The 14392-nt window shown below is 43.4% G+C and overlaps 1 protein-coding gene across 5 annotated transcripts in view; it reads right to left on the bottom strand.

Moving 5' to 3' along the window:
* The window catches only part of Napi-iii (Na[+]-dependent inorganic phosphate cotransporter type III), a 94882-nt gene that overhangs the window by 10683 nt on the left and 69807 nt on the right, over positions 1–14392 (bottom strand). For all 5 annotated transcript variants that reach the window (XM_077703890.1, XM_077703885.1, XM_077703889.1 and 2 more), the window contains 4 exons: positions 10837–10940; positions 8862–8937; positions 7970–8064; positions 3477–3598 (listed from right to left, as the gene is read on the bottom strand). In XM_077703890.1, the coding sequence (XP_077560016.1) occupies positions 3477–3598; positions 7970–8064; positions 8862–8937; positions 10837–10940 (397 nt within the window). The remainder of the gene's footprint in view (positions 1–3476; positions 3599–7969; positions 8065–8861; positions 8938–10836; positions 10941–14392) is intronic.

The raw sequence follows: 14392 nt of genomic DNA on the forward strand, positions 1-14392 counted from the left end.
CTTCTTTCCCCAGTTTGGTTGGCGCCAGGAGAATTTCAGATTTAGGCGAGCCTTCGCATCTGCCTGCCTCAGTTGTAGCTTCCCGGTGGCAGCGATGAAGAATTTCTGTGGATGCTTGATGAGCACGGCTGATAGCAGACGGCTAGCAGCCATGGGAAAATTGAAAAATGAGCTAATGCTATCACATTAAAAAAATAGAAAACAAACTTCACAATACTATTCTAAAGAGGATTAACAACAATCTGAAAGAGCAAATACAGTTGGACCCCTTTATAAGAGACACATACCGCGCAGCAGTTTGTGTCTCTTATACGAGATGTCTCTTACAAGCAGGGAACCATGTTTTCACACCCTAGTTCAGTGTGGGCACTGTATGACTAAAATAAGCTCAAAAGAACGCTAACGCATGTTGCGAAAGATTCATTCTAATTTATGTTTGGTCCCCAGAATTTATGAAACAGTTCTGAATCTTTGTTTGCTTCATGACTGTATTTACACTGTTTTTACAACAGATTCCACAAGCTTTTGGAACATGAATTGTAGATGTTGAGTTCACAAGTCTGATGAAATAGCCAGAGCGCACAGCTTCTTTCGCTGTGTGCTCAGGCTATTCATTACGCTTGCAGGACTCAACATCTGCAATGCTTCTTGATTGGGAGCTACGCGAGTGGGAGAGCCCGCATATGCGATCGCGCTCCATCCAATGGATGGCAGTGAGCTTCAATCACTTCTGTAAGTTGCATTTCCATTGGCAGGGCTCCTCATTGTCATTTCATAGCTGACTGAACCACCACTGTGTGTTTGCTGAAGTTATAATAAATAGCGACTGTAGGTGGCTGTCATCCACCTGTGTTTCCACAATGGAAGCAACTGCAATCAGTGACTGGTGGCACTGCATCTGAAGTTAAAATGTCTGTTACAAGCGAGATTGTTGATTACAGTTCAAGGGTGACCTGTCCCTTATAACCAACTGTCTTCTACATCCGATGTCTGTTATAAAAGAGGTCAATTTAATGGGAAAGATAGGGCAGCCAACCACGTGGGTGAATAGTGTCTCTTATACCCATTTGTCTCTTACATCCATGTCTTTTATAACGAGGTTCAACTGTATATACAGCATGAAAGGCAAAGCATGCGAGTGCAGCATAGACCTTTCCAGTCCTTTGTCCAGCCTGCTTGCAAAGAGTGCCCTCATGTTGCTAAATTTTTCTCTGCCGCTTTTCCATCTCCTACTGCACTCCACCAACTTGACCTAATGTTTTTTTTTTAACGCAGATTCGTAATACCAGAGTCCTTTGGTGCCTTTCTGGTCATGAAACTTCGCCGTCACGCTATGGGAGAACTTCATACACTGCCACGCCGCGGCGCTGGTGTTGATTGGAGGGCAGCCGGGGGCGTGGTCAGAGCACGTTTGGCAGGGAACGGACCACGGAGTAAGATAAAACAGACGCTCGCCGCCTTATCAGCAGTGCGCTTTCGCTTTACGTGTCGTGGGCCACTCAAATGGAATTATCATTTTGTGAGTGGCGAAAAAATTTGGTGCGAATGGGCATGCTGCTGCTGCGTTCCTGCCTGCCGGTCTGGCTACAGAGCAGCTGCGGCCGCCCGATGCCCTCCGATCTGCGGTGGCGCCACTCGCGGCAGCCTTTGTCCCCGTACGAAACTTGGTCATGACCAGAGAAGCACTGAAGGACTCTGGTAATACCCTCCCTGCCACCATGTGCATCGGCAGGATTTTGTCTTGAAAGGAAAGAGGCAGAGGGCAAGGGGCGGGGCAATGGGCAACTGGGTGGGGGGGCAAGTGCCCCTTGTGCACCCCCCTGCCTTTGGCCATGCCTGCCACCCATTAGCCCCGTGTTTCAAGTTTTTTTAGTGATCCCTTAATGCTTCACAACGAAGTTAAAGAAGGGCCATGCAGACAAAAGAGAAGTTTGTTTTATTCGAAAGATTTAGTGTTTTATTTACAAGGCCCTAAGTGCTTGTTTGGCAGCAAACGCTTTATTCACTGAGAAGTTAAATATTTTAAGTTAAAATTTAAATTCTTCCACTAAATGGTGTGTTTTTGTGACGTCAACATTGACGCACCGCATTTATTCGAATCTAAGCCGATAGTTTTTTTGAAATACTGATATATCAAAACTCCAGGATCGGCTTGGATTCGAGGATTTTGAAACACGCGCCAATTTCTAAGTGAAATTGAGGGAAGTGGTGTGCAGCTAGCGCCACTCAGAAAAGAAAGTATTGTAGACGAGCCAGTAGCCACTTAAGGGGCCATAGCTGGGGGCGATGTCACCATTTTGAAACTGTGCTGATAGTGGCCTGCGTGCGGTGTGGCGTTTGGTTTTGACAGCGCAATGGCACCAAACAAGTGGTGCCATTATAGTGCTGCTTTTAAAAGAAAAGTTGTTTTAGCCGCGGAGTTGTCGTCGAACGTTCAAGCCGGCCGGGACTTTGGTGTAGATGAAAAAAAAATGTCCGTCGTTGGAGGATGCAACGGGAGAGGATATTTGCGTGCGCCGCAACGAGGATGGCATTCAGAGGCTAGCAGCGATGATGACTCAGAATGAGCACCGCATCTTCATGTTCAATAAACGTGTTTTCTTTTTGCGAACGCTGACCTCGCCTTTTAGTTCGGCCTACATTCGAGGTAAGTTTTTTTTTTCGTGGCTTCGGACTTTCGGGGGTCGGCTTAGAATCGGGGCTGGCCTAGATTCGGATAAATATGGTATTAAGAGCAGGGCCTTAAAACTAAATATAGCCTGCTGGCCAGGGCTACTACCATCTCAGAGGTGCCCGTTGGATTCTTTATCACCCACTTTCATAAATGGCGTTGCAATGCTGCTGAAGTGCCAGTGTTTGCACTTTGCTTCTGGCCAGACTCCTATACCTGCCGCATTTTTATTACAGTTCATACCAATCGTTTCCTAATACTTAAGCTATGACTCAACAAACATGGGGACGTAAGCGACTGTGCTGCTTGCATGAGTTGGTCAGTGTTGTTTCAGACAAGTCCAGTGCGTCCAACGGCTGTGTTAGCGGTCAGCTGGCAAAGTGCCGCACTAACATATTCGGTGTTCATTTGCAACTTTAATTGTTCACCCCACAATTCTTACTGCTATAAAAAGAATGTGCCCTCCATTTAAGCGGAAATAGCTCGTTCGGCAAGCTTATAAGCCCTGCCTAATTTGAGTTTGCTTTTGCCGGCCTCAGCCAGTCGCAGAGCTGGCACATATGACATCATAGGATCTGTTGCAGGAAATGAGCTAGTGGGTCGCATGGCCATTCCCTTTTTTTCCTAATTATGTAGCTGATTTGAGTGAACTTTACGTTAAAAGTGGTGTCAGTATGATTCTAACGAGACACTCTTTCGAATGAACCAAACTTGTGTTTTGCCTGCACGGCCCCTTTAAGGTTCACGCATGATGTCCCGCCTGATTTCTAAGTGCAGCCAGCAAGGCTGCGGCCAAGCCACTGACCTGACGTCGTTGCCGCCATGCGCAAAGGACCCGAACACGGCCGTGAGAACTTGGAGGAAGGAGAACAGCTTGGCCGTCTCTGGCTTGTCATCATCCTGGTTTTCTTTGCAGGGGGGCACAGCCTACAACGCAAAAGGTAAGAGTTTCAGAACACGCAATTGCAACAAATCAGACTAAATATGGTAGGGAAAGAAATATATGCACGGTGCATCAAGAAGCGCAGCGTGGCAAAGCAGTGCGCTTGTGGCTGTGCCCTGGCTGTAAGGCTGTAACAAAGGCAGCAGCATGCACACATGCAGACAAAAGAGGAAAAAAAAAAAAAAAATAAAGAACCAGCATAGCAGTTATGCAAACACATTTCAGAAATTCTTCACACACACTGTCTAGCCAGTTGACCCACTTCTGTGAGCCAACAGTCTACTACATGTTCAAACAAATCCACAAATGCTAGCGCTCACCTCAACCCTGCCCTAGGAAAAAAAAAAACAAGAAAAAAAAAACATTTTAGGTGCCAAGAGATGCCTGCAGCATATACTACGACACGTCACGACATCATAGTGCGAGGACGCAGTTTTATTGGCGGCCTAGGTTCTTTTCAAAGTCGCATAAATTTTGCAATCCCTTTTTTTCCTGTTTACACCTAACCTCGAGGGAACGGCTTAACTTCATAGGATTGATTCACTACCACACAGGCTGCCAGACGAAGTGCTTCAAAACTCAACTAGGGCATTGTAAAAAAAAAAATGCACCAGGAACTTGTACAGCAGGCATGTACACTAATAAATGGCCTACGACATAGCTAATTCAACAAGATTTAATTCCAGGCTACTGAAAACAAAGAAATACTATCAAGCCACAACTACAGCAGATACACAGCAAAGCCATGTGGTGAAAGTTGCTACTCTGTGTAGTTGTAACACACTGCGCAAAATAGTTTTGTGGCTAGTTTGACTGCAAAGGTGTTGGTGGATGAATGTACAATGAAATTAATTATAAATAAAGGAAACGATGCTTCCTTATCCCTCTTCAGGCTATTCTTTATAAGCCAACATCCAGTTTTTAAGGGAGAGTGCCTACTGAAAGACATATGTACCAAAAAACTTTTTCCAGTAAAATACTACACCAATACAAAAAGCCTTTGAACCAGAGGGTGCAACGCTTCGTCACTTCCTGCCTCTGTTAGTATTACCCCTTGCTGTTTATCCTAGACAGCAATGCAAGGATTACCTGCATTCCACAATGCATGCTCAGCAAGACCAATGTGGCATGACACCAGGATCAGCGTTGGAACCCACCACATTCTTGGGGTGTTCCAACACCCAACAATTACATTTGCTTGAAAACTTTCATGCTTTGAATGCTTGTCCTGTGTGACTGGTTACCCCAGCATGCACCCCACACTCGTCACACGCGGTCCGATAACTGTGGTGCACGTTGAAGGGGCCATGAAGACGTAAAATACAACTTTGCTCCATTTGGAAGAACTATCCTACGGTGACTCGCGCAGCTCCTATCCAGCCCTGAAAGGCACTTTTTTGACAAAAAAAAAAAAAAAAAAAAAAAGCACGAAATACCATTTTGCACGCTTCTAATGCGCCCCCAAGTGTAACGTGCAGTAAAATTTAACACCCGGAAACAAAAATAACGTGGTGCCGATTCTACCGCACACTTGAATTAAGGCGTAACAGACACTTCAAAATTGCGCAAAATCTTTAACTGAACATAAATCGACACACGCTGGGGGCAACTAAAGCCCTTCCCCGAAACTTTGCACTCAAACACTGTTCTCTTTGTCTTCGCCAATTGCGAACACACGACTCCGGGATGCCTTATGCATTAAAAACGAAGCCTCCGTCATTCATTGAGCCCTTCGTTTTGGTTTCGAGTTGGCTGGCAGAACCGGTTTTGAGGCTTTTGAGCTTTGAGCCCAATTGTAGCGCGCAGGTATTTTTGAACGCCTACCTCCATTACAAAAGGCAAGTTAGAATCATAGGTGCAGTATTGAAAAACTTTCACATTTTGCACTGTAGTGATGTAATATGGGCAGGAGGGATGTGATATCAGCCAGCACTGAAAACATAGTTGTAATTAAAGAAATACGATCAAACGGAACTAGCGGCCTCACTGCAGTCGCCCAATCTTGTTTACTGGTGGTAACATAAGTTGGCAGCCACCAATCATGCAAACATGGTTTGCTGGAAATTGCTGGAACAACTGCTGGAATGTGGCTCGGGAGTCAGCACTGCTGCATATGTTTTCTTCAATAGAGTAAAACCTCATTAATTAGGATAATTTGCCATTCCTACTACATACCTTCAAAAATGTATATTGCCCTATGGCAGCAGAAGTTCCTTATTTCGGTGCAAACTTTACTGCACACCACTTAATTCGGACCCAATGCTTTCTTGAAATGTTAGCCACAATGCACCATCATCGGCTTCCCACTCTTTCCCTATAGATCTGGGTCGTGGCCAGTAAACAGCCGACGTCACCCACCTGTTAACTGGCTAGAAATTGCGGATGCTCTCTCTGCTCTGGAAGAATTCTGCTATGACACCCTATGCAATGCTCTTGCTCTGCTCGGATTGTCGCACATCCAAAAACTCGTTTTCGCCAAGGTACCCACTAAAAGAAAAACTACCATTGCTAACTTTTTCGCAAAGTAAAGGTACACATAAAACGGTTGTAAATGTGCTGTTTTTGCCGTCCATTCAATAACTCGACATTCAGATAATTTCCACACTTTTATACACCCCAGCGATCCAAATTAACGAGCGTTCACTGAAACTCGATTATTTCTCCGACGTATGCAATAACGTTGGCGTCACTGTTATTTGGATAAAGCAGACTTTCTAATGAACCAAACTTGTACCGTTTTCATGGCTCCTTTAAAAATGCCGATTCCAATCATGTTTAAGAACATGCAGTCGATCACGCGTATTTAAATCATGCCGAGTCATGCTTTACTAAACTTCCCAACAAAAGGTAGAGCAGAGCCAACTCAAACACAGGCCACAGTGACCACCAGGCCACTGGTCACAACACAGTGCAGGTACTGCAGCTTCCAATCCATTGCATGCACAAATTTTGGCACTCGCAGCAACGACGTATGAAACATCTCTACATAAATGCCCATACCTCCAACACTTCAATCGTACAAGCGACTCTTTTCCGCCAGTTGGTTGCCGCAGCTTTGAAAAGCCAATCTCAAAACTGACTGCCCCCGCAGAAGTACTCTAGTACAACTAGTACTCCCGTACCAGTACGGATTATACGAGTCAGAGAACTCTGTGGTCTTATGCATGCAGGTGGCGGCCTGATTGAGCATCGTGCCATGAAACGAACACATGCAGCCATCATGTAACTGTAAAAAACCAGCTATTGAAAAGCCGTCCCCCATTTCTCACACTATCTCTGACCCACAGATTGCACAGAACATGCTTTTTTCAGCCTGCACGGGAGGAACCAGTCCAACTGGAATTTAGAGCGGTGTCCCTAATATGTCCATTGTTTGTCTTCCACAATGGCTTTAAGCGCACAACAAATGCAGCTTTCTTTTGAGTTGCTGTAAAGTGCACAGAAAGGCACAGCAGACGGTATGTCTCCATCAACTCTGTTTCGACTGCATCTCCAGGCCTGTACTGGAGGTATCGTAGCTTCACACAGTGCGACTCCGAGTGGTATACGTTGCAGTCGGGTGGTCAGTGTGCAAAAAATTGCGCCAAGACGGGATTCTCCCCGTTTGCTTGAGTGGTTGCAAGACTTAGTGTGAAAGAACTCTTTTGGCTTGTCTCGTTTCATTTTGTTTTTCAGTGATGTGCTTGGCAAAAAACAGTGACTGCCTGAATGCTCGCTGAGGGCTCACTGCTCTAGGCACTTGCCTTGTGACCAGCAGTTTTTTCTCCCTGTACCAGCTGGTACTTCGTTTCGTGCTCTATCTGCACAAAAACATTGGCACGTCTAGAACATCGGGCAGTCTGCTGGGCGGCCACATCTCGTACAGAGGACAACAAAGCCTAATATATGCTACAGGTTTATACCACACATGTCTGTGGTACACGAGGTCATTTTATTAGTTGATTATTCTAGCAAAGTCTGCAACTACAGGCACTGAGGTGACAGCTCAACTGTACCACAGTCTAGAAGGCAGAATGAACCTGCCCTGCTGCAAGAAATAAAATGGTTAAACATTAAGAAATGCACAATAAAATTTTTGAAAGTTATCCTCATCAGTACTGGGCAATGCAGAGCTTTGACTTCCAAATTAGCATTCGCTGGCTACCCTTAATTTTATTAGCAAAAATAGCTTGAAGTGAGTGTCTCCATTAGTGGGAAGAAAACACGACATGAATTACTGGAGACAAACACATTTAGGGCCTTTCACCGAGAGAAGGCTTTGATAGGCTTGAGCCACACCAGCGATATCCTGCACTCACCGGGAGACGCACAACATCTCAAACACTGGGTTAACGTGCCAACCGGTGTGTACTCACCAAGGCAGCCTCCTCAATCATGACCAGCGAAAGCCTCTTGTGTGGGGGATGGTGTGGATGCGGGTGTGGATGGGGATGCATGTTCGGCACATCATCTGCAAAGAGGCAGGGAGCTCAGAGCTGCTAGGAAAAAAGAAGGTTGGAGGGAACTTGGCCTTTAACTAGATCATCATCATCCTTATCAGCTGCATTGTGTCCACTGCAGGACTGTGGACAAAAACAAGCCCGAAAAGCTCCATTTCTTACTTGGAACTCAAAGGTGGCGAATCTAACCAACAAGTTGAACGCGAAACAGCCATTTGTGTTAAGTAATCTCGCTACAGGTTAATGGGGCCACAAAGGTGAAATACAACTATGTTTAGTTTTAAATTGTTCAATTTCAAATTAAAATTTTTTTCTTTCGGTAGATCACCTGGCTCCATTTCAGCCTCAAGAGACGCTTTGTGACCGAAGCACCAGAAGGAATATTGAAAGCTTTCAAATTTCGCCACATAATCTGGGCCAACACTATAAACATGACGACCAGTGCTGAAGGTCATTGCACACTATAAGACAAGTGATATGATCGAACAGAACTAGAGGCCCCATTACAACCACCCAGCCATGTTTCTTGGCAAAGGCTTCGGTCTGCAGTTGTCACACAAACAAGATTCTGTGATGTCACAGAGAAATCGGTGGAAAGTGGCTGGGGAATCACCACCGCTGCATGTTTTCTTTACTATCTCGAATATTTTCTGAAGTTTGCAATAAAACTGGTGCCACTGTTATTGGGACAAAACAGCCTTACTAACGATCCAAACTTGTATATTGTCTTCACGCTCCTGTTAAGTAGTCCCATTAGGGGTTAAGTAATCCCAGCTTATGCAGTCTGCGTAACATGCTGAAAACTTACTGTGCTGAAGCCTGCCTGAGATGACCTCAACGGTGGAAGCAGGCCGGCCGCCGTTTAACATGTTGGCTTCACTCATCTGGCAAGGAAAAAAAAAAAAATCAAATTTCTTGCAGAAGCCACATAGCAGCATGTCTCCCCAGTGCTGGCTGCTCATATTTCATATTATAGAAGAATAAAAACCTCATAAAACATACAACACAATAACAGATTCTCCGGGGCAGAACGTGCATTGCTGTTGGAAAAAAAAATCAGCGATTTATTGCCAGAAATTTCTCGCCAGAAACACATCACCACCATCGTTATCGTCGATTCGTTATTGATCCCTGGATGCGGAGCAGTGATCACACGTCCCATTTCGGCCAGGAAAATCCCGTAATATTAGGAACAAATTTACCATTCCGTCCTACAGAAAGTTGAGAGAGGCACGAGAGCTAAAAGTGCGTCCAATCCAATGTTAAACCTTCAAAGAGTTAAATCACAGACGAACAACAAACCCGTGTGACGGCGCACTTTTCGTGTATATAAATGTATATCGATACGAGGTTTGAGAGATAAGGTTTACTATTGTAATCCCTATTCGCGATCGATGTGTGATTGATCGATCGCTGTATCTAGAACCGTTCCTTTTTATAGATTTTTCAAGTAACCGTTTTCACACAAACGAAGCCCGGTTTCACGCACACGCCATGTGTTTAAAGATTTTATCAGAGCTTTTTTCGGTCGACGAACCGGTCTATGAGGAAATGCATTAGTTTTTTTGACAGCATGCCATCGGCCCCACTAACAAAGCTTTCGCTTTAATATATCAGCATCCCTTCTTTCTGCTTTGACAAAGCAGCATGTCCGATTTATGCGGGTGGAAGAAGCCAATTTTTTTTTTATTAAACAAACACAGCATAAACACTTGATTCTAGAAAATTCCATTGAGAAATAGGACCCTAGAAATGGTGCTCAAAATTTTAAGGTTTTTTTGCCGCACTCTGATCTCGACTAATTATTTGGGCCCGTTTTGAAATGGACGCAGCTTAGGCCAATTTGGGACGCAACTGCTTCGACTTATAGCTCAATGATCTTGTGTCCAGAGGGTACATGTTTCCCCAAGATTAATGGGAGGCACCAATGATCAGCCGAACTGGTTGCAAGAGGTTGCAACAACAGGAGAAGTGAATTGAATTCAGTGATTACATTCACGCTGAGAGCAACATTGCGGTTTCACTGTGAAGAGTGTCAAGGTTGTAAGTTACAAAACTGAAATTCACATTGCAATTTCACCCACAGAAACAACACCTGGGCTTGAAGCACACCACAGAGGTAACTATGCATTAAATTTGACTCCCTCAGGTTTTTTCGCCCAGCGAAAAAAAAAAAAAAAAAACACATGCTGAAGCTTACGTCCAGGGAGAAAATATACTCGACACTGACACAGCCGGATAATATGCTAAGGACACCAAACCTAAAGCAGTAAGTGGCGAAGTTTTTTTGTTTTGGACAAAACACTGATCGTAACCCTGTACAGCTTCCAAACTATGTGCAATAGACAAAAACCAATTGCAAGAGTGATTATTTAATAATAAAGACTAACTCAATTTTTGCTGTTTGGTCAGCAGCCAATGCTTAACAATATGTCCTTTCCTTTTTGTAAACAGCTTCTGACAGATTTCCTTGCTGGCAGCATTAACAGTTTGTGCCATTGAGAACATTGTCTGAAATGACATGCAACATATACCAGCAAACAATATTTCTTAGCAAAAAAAACTCCCCAAAAAATGAAAGAAAAATGTTTCCGCAGCCCCTCTTCTCTAGCTCAGCAAAGATTTCTCGCAACAAATAATTTCAAAGTGTGATGAATACAAGAGCACGCGATAAAAAGTTTTAAACTATCACGTAGGTTAAAAATTCCCCATTCCACTCAAAACTACTTATCATTCCACAAAATGCTACACTAAAGATGAATACAAACTTTGTTACAGCTTACCTTTCTACTGCCATCCGTGTCAATGATATCATCACTTACAGGATCACTAGGTGAAAATGAATAGGTAAGGGTCTTCGGCTGATCCTTGGTGGCCTGGGCTATTTCTGCACGAGGAACATAAAAAAAGGCAAGGTCATTTCTTTGTCTTAGAACTTGGGTCACAATCCCACTTTTCTGCATGAAACAGGATAAGCAAAAAAGCACACCTCTGCGTACCAGCAAAAAAAAAGTCCATGAAAGGGCATTCTGGGTTTTACAGCTTGAAAGACAAATGTTTATATATGCCCGAGAATGTACCTGGACACACCTACTAAAACAAAGTTTGTTCGCTGAAATACTAAATGAATGAAGTCGGAAAAAATTACGGCACCTGTCTTGTTCCGTCAATTTTTTTTTTCCCACTCCCAAAACCAGTAGACCTAACATGACCCCCAGATACAGGCAGGTGCAAGCTTACGAGGACCCAATTTATCTAAAAAAATTTAAGGCACTCCACTCAATGTGAAATCTGCCGAAAGTGCAGAGCAGTGATTCGCCATAATGGGCTGTAGCGCCGTAATCCGCCCACTGCTACCACCCAATGTAATTCAAATTTCCCGCCTTCGCAGTGGTCGCGCGCCCCCTACCTGAAACAGCGCCAGTGGGAGTTCTGTTCTTTTTGCGCTCGCTTTCCGTCCCACACGTGCTGGATTTGCACTGCCACTTTTTTTTTGCTTATCTTGCTTACTATCGTAAAAACCAACCCAATGAGCATTTCTAACTAAATGAACGTGGGCGCTGGCGGTTAATTGCGTACATTTTGCCTCAAATGTACCTGCAGTTCTCTTTGCACTAAACAACGGAGAGATGTATGACAAGCGCCAGCGATTCACGAGTTTCGAATGCTTATAAACCGCTTGTGTTTCAAAGCATTTGTGGGACGCCGCTACGACAGGACTCTGTGGGGCTGAACTTGGGTCCAGCAAGCGAGCTACGATGACAAGATGACCCCCTAAAGTGCTCTGCACTTAAAAAATGAATGACCCTGGCTTTGGTATAGAGCCTCACTAAGGAAGCCTTCATGATGGGACATCACTAACACTTTACCAACTTTCTTTCTCTCATACAGCCAAGAGTAATTGTTCTAGTAAGAAAATTTAGATTATGGGATTTAATGCTCTGAAGTTGCCCCAGGGCTATGAAGAGTGCCCTAGTAGAGGGCTCCAGATTAATTTTGACCACCTAGGAATCTCTAATGTGGGCTGAAACCCTGACGCAAAGGCGTTTTCAATGCTCCTGCATGAGCATAATAAAAATTAGGTTCAGTGCTAATGCAGTAAAAATCCACTTAATCGCAGCATTTTTTTTAAATTTTCAGAACCCCACTGTCCCTTTTCAATCAGTTTTCCAATTAGTCTTTCAAGACTGCTCACCTCGGTGAGGGCATTTCTCAATGTTGGCTAGAAGAGGAGAGTTCTCTGGAAGAGAAAAGGCAACGCTTCCACTCTAGACGTGTAAATTGTGCCACAGAAAAAAAACAAAAACAAAGAAACAATGCCAGCAAGGCGGGCAAGACAGTAGCACAACTTACACGACACACAGAAAGCGTTTCCTTTTCCCTCCAACAGAGATTCATTAGGCTCAACACTGAACAAAGAATCCGAATATAACTAGCAAGTGCAAAGATGCACTTAGATATGCAAGCTGGGGATGTCCAACCAATAAAAAAAATAGCAGCACTGCTTTTATCGTCAGCACCATATTTTGTTGATGGATAAACCCAAATGTAAAGGCCAAAAAAAGGTCGATGAAAAGAAAAAAAATCTTGGAATGCGTCAACTTTGGTCAACGAGATGAAAATTGCTTTCCAAGAAATTCATTTGTGTAGCTATCGGGCTGCATTCACAAAGTACTTAGGCAAACACGCAGCTGGTGTTACTGCAAAGTAACCAGTGCAACCGAATACTTTTCAGTCACACCAATAAATGAAAACTGCTAAATGCCATTTCATCATTTCACTCCTTCAAGAAGTCTATCTCGATGCCATTTTTTTAAAACCCTAACAGGGGTGTGTAAGTAGCAAAAATTTAAAACTGAATTGAATACAAATGTTTAAAAATGACAAAACTGACTTGCCAAATATTTTCTATAGCACTGTAATATTCAAAACATGCAATGCTGTTCGAAGAGTTGGTATGTACACGTGTCGCAACAAATGTGCACAGGGGAGAAAATGCGCATTCACATTTTTACATTTGTCAATGTGTGCCACCAGCATGATTCCTTCTCGAGCGATGACAAAGCATGTTGTATTATGTGCCTACTAGCCTAACTTTTAAACAGCAAAGCTGGTTTGCAGGCACATATGTGAAAATTCCAGACGCGATTCACACGGCGCACTTCACATGGCAGACTTGTCAGCAACAAACAAAAAACAGTTCCCGAGCACACACACACTGTATGTAGGCGTAAGATAAGTACAGTAGAACCCCGTTGCTACGTTCCTGGTTCAAATGATTACACGGTTCTTTACGCTCTCAATTGTGAACACTAAAAATGCTCCACAGGTTTCATCCCAGATAATACGTTGCTCCCTCACGTTTTTTTTTTAAACGTATCAACAAGGTTCTGCTGTAAATGATTCAGGTGTGTTTAGAAATAGTGACACCGTCACTTGGTTTCACAAACACATTTCTCAAATTAAACACCCAAATTTGCATATGTTCATGTTGAATTTTGATGTGCTTATTCAATGTGTCAGACTGTAACCGAAAAAAAAAAAAGGGCAAGTACAGAGTGCATGTGCTTGTCATTGCTGTTAATTAGACACATCACAGTGAAAAATGCCGAACTGTGTATGTGTGTATGTTTTTAAGCTCCTGATCGCTTAATGAACACATCAATCTTGAGAATAAACACAACAAAGTCATCACCTTTTGATGCACCTAGAGTAAAACTACAGAAAAACAACAAAACATTTGTAAAAATAAAGATAAAAGTAAATACAAAAAAATTGTTAAATCAACCAGGGAGTCCGACATTGCTAGCATTTCTGACAATACTCGATTTACCTTATTCCTTCAAGCACATTGCTCAATGGAAAAGAAGAATGCATAAATAATTTGCAGGGATTTAAGGAGAGCCTCGAAACTGTGCACCTTTGACACCACTAACTCTAGCATAAAAGAAGAGACTAATTTAAGTAAAGCGTGTTTTGTAAAGCATAGTCAAAGCCACTTTAGAAGCAATCTTGGTATGAAACAATGCTGACTTGTGTGGACTACCTTGTTAATTGGGTCGTTAGTCGGGTCGGGGCGCAGATTCGCATGGTCTACCTTGTTAAACAATAGCAGCAACTACCCTAAAATAAGATCAAAGAGCGAGACAAAGCTGGCAAAAGTGAGACTTTAGCTATGCGTGAGGCTTTCCAGGTTATAAAGACACAGTACAGAATTTTGGAACACTACCCACATGCATAAAAACCACCTTTCATACTAGAAATAAAGCTTTATAAAAGAAAACTTCCAAAGCAGAACTAGAAAATGTCTGAACAGAGCAAATTAATCGTTACAAGATG

The sequence above is a fragment of the Haemaphysalis longicornis genome, unplaced genomic scaffold (genome assembly GCF_048455015.1).
Source record: "Haemaphysalis longicornis isolate Haplotype H1 unplaced genomic scaffold, Haemaphysalis longicornis Haplotype H1 scaffold_3, whole genome shotgun sequence".
NCBI lineage: Eukaryota > Metazoa > Arthropoda > Arachnida > Ixodida > Ixodidae > Haemaphysalis > Haemaphysalis longicornis.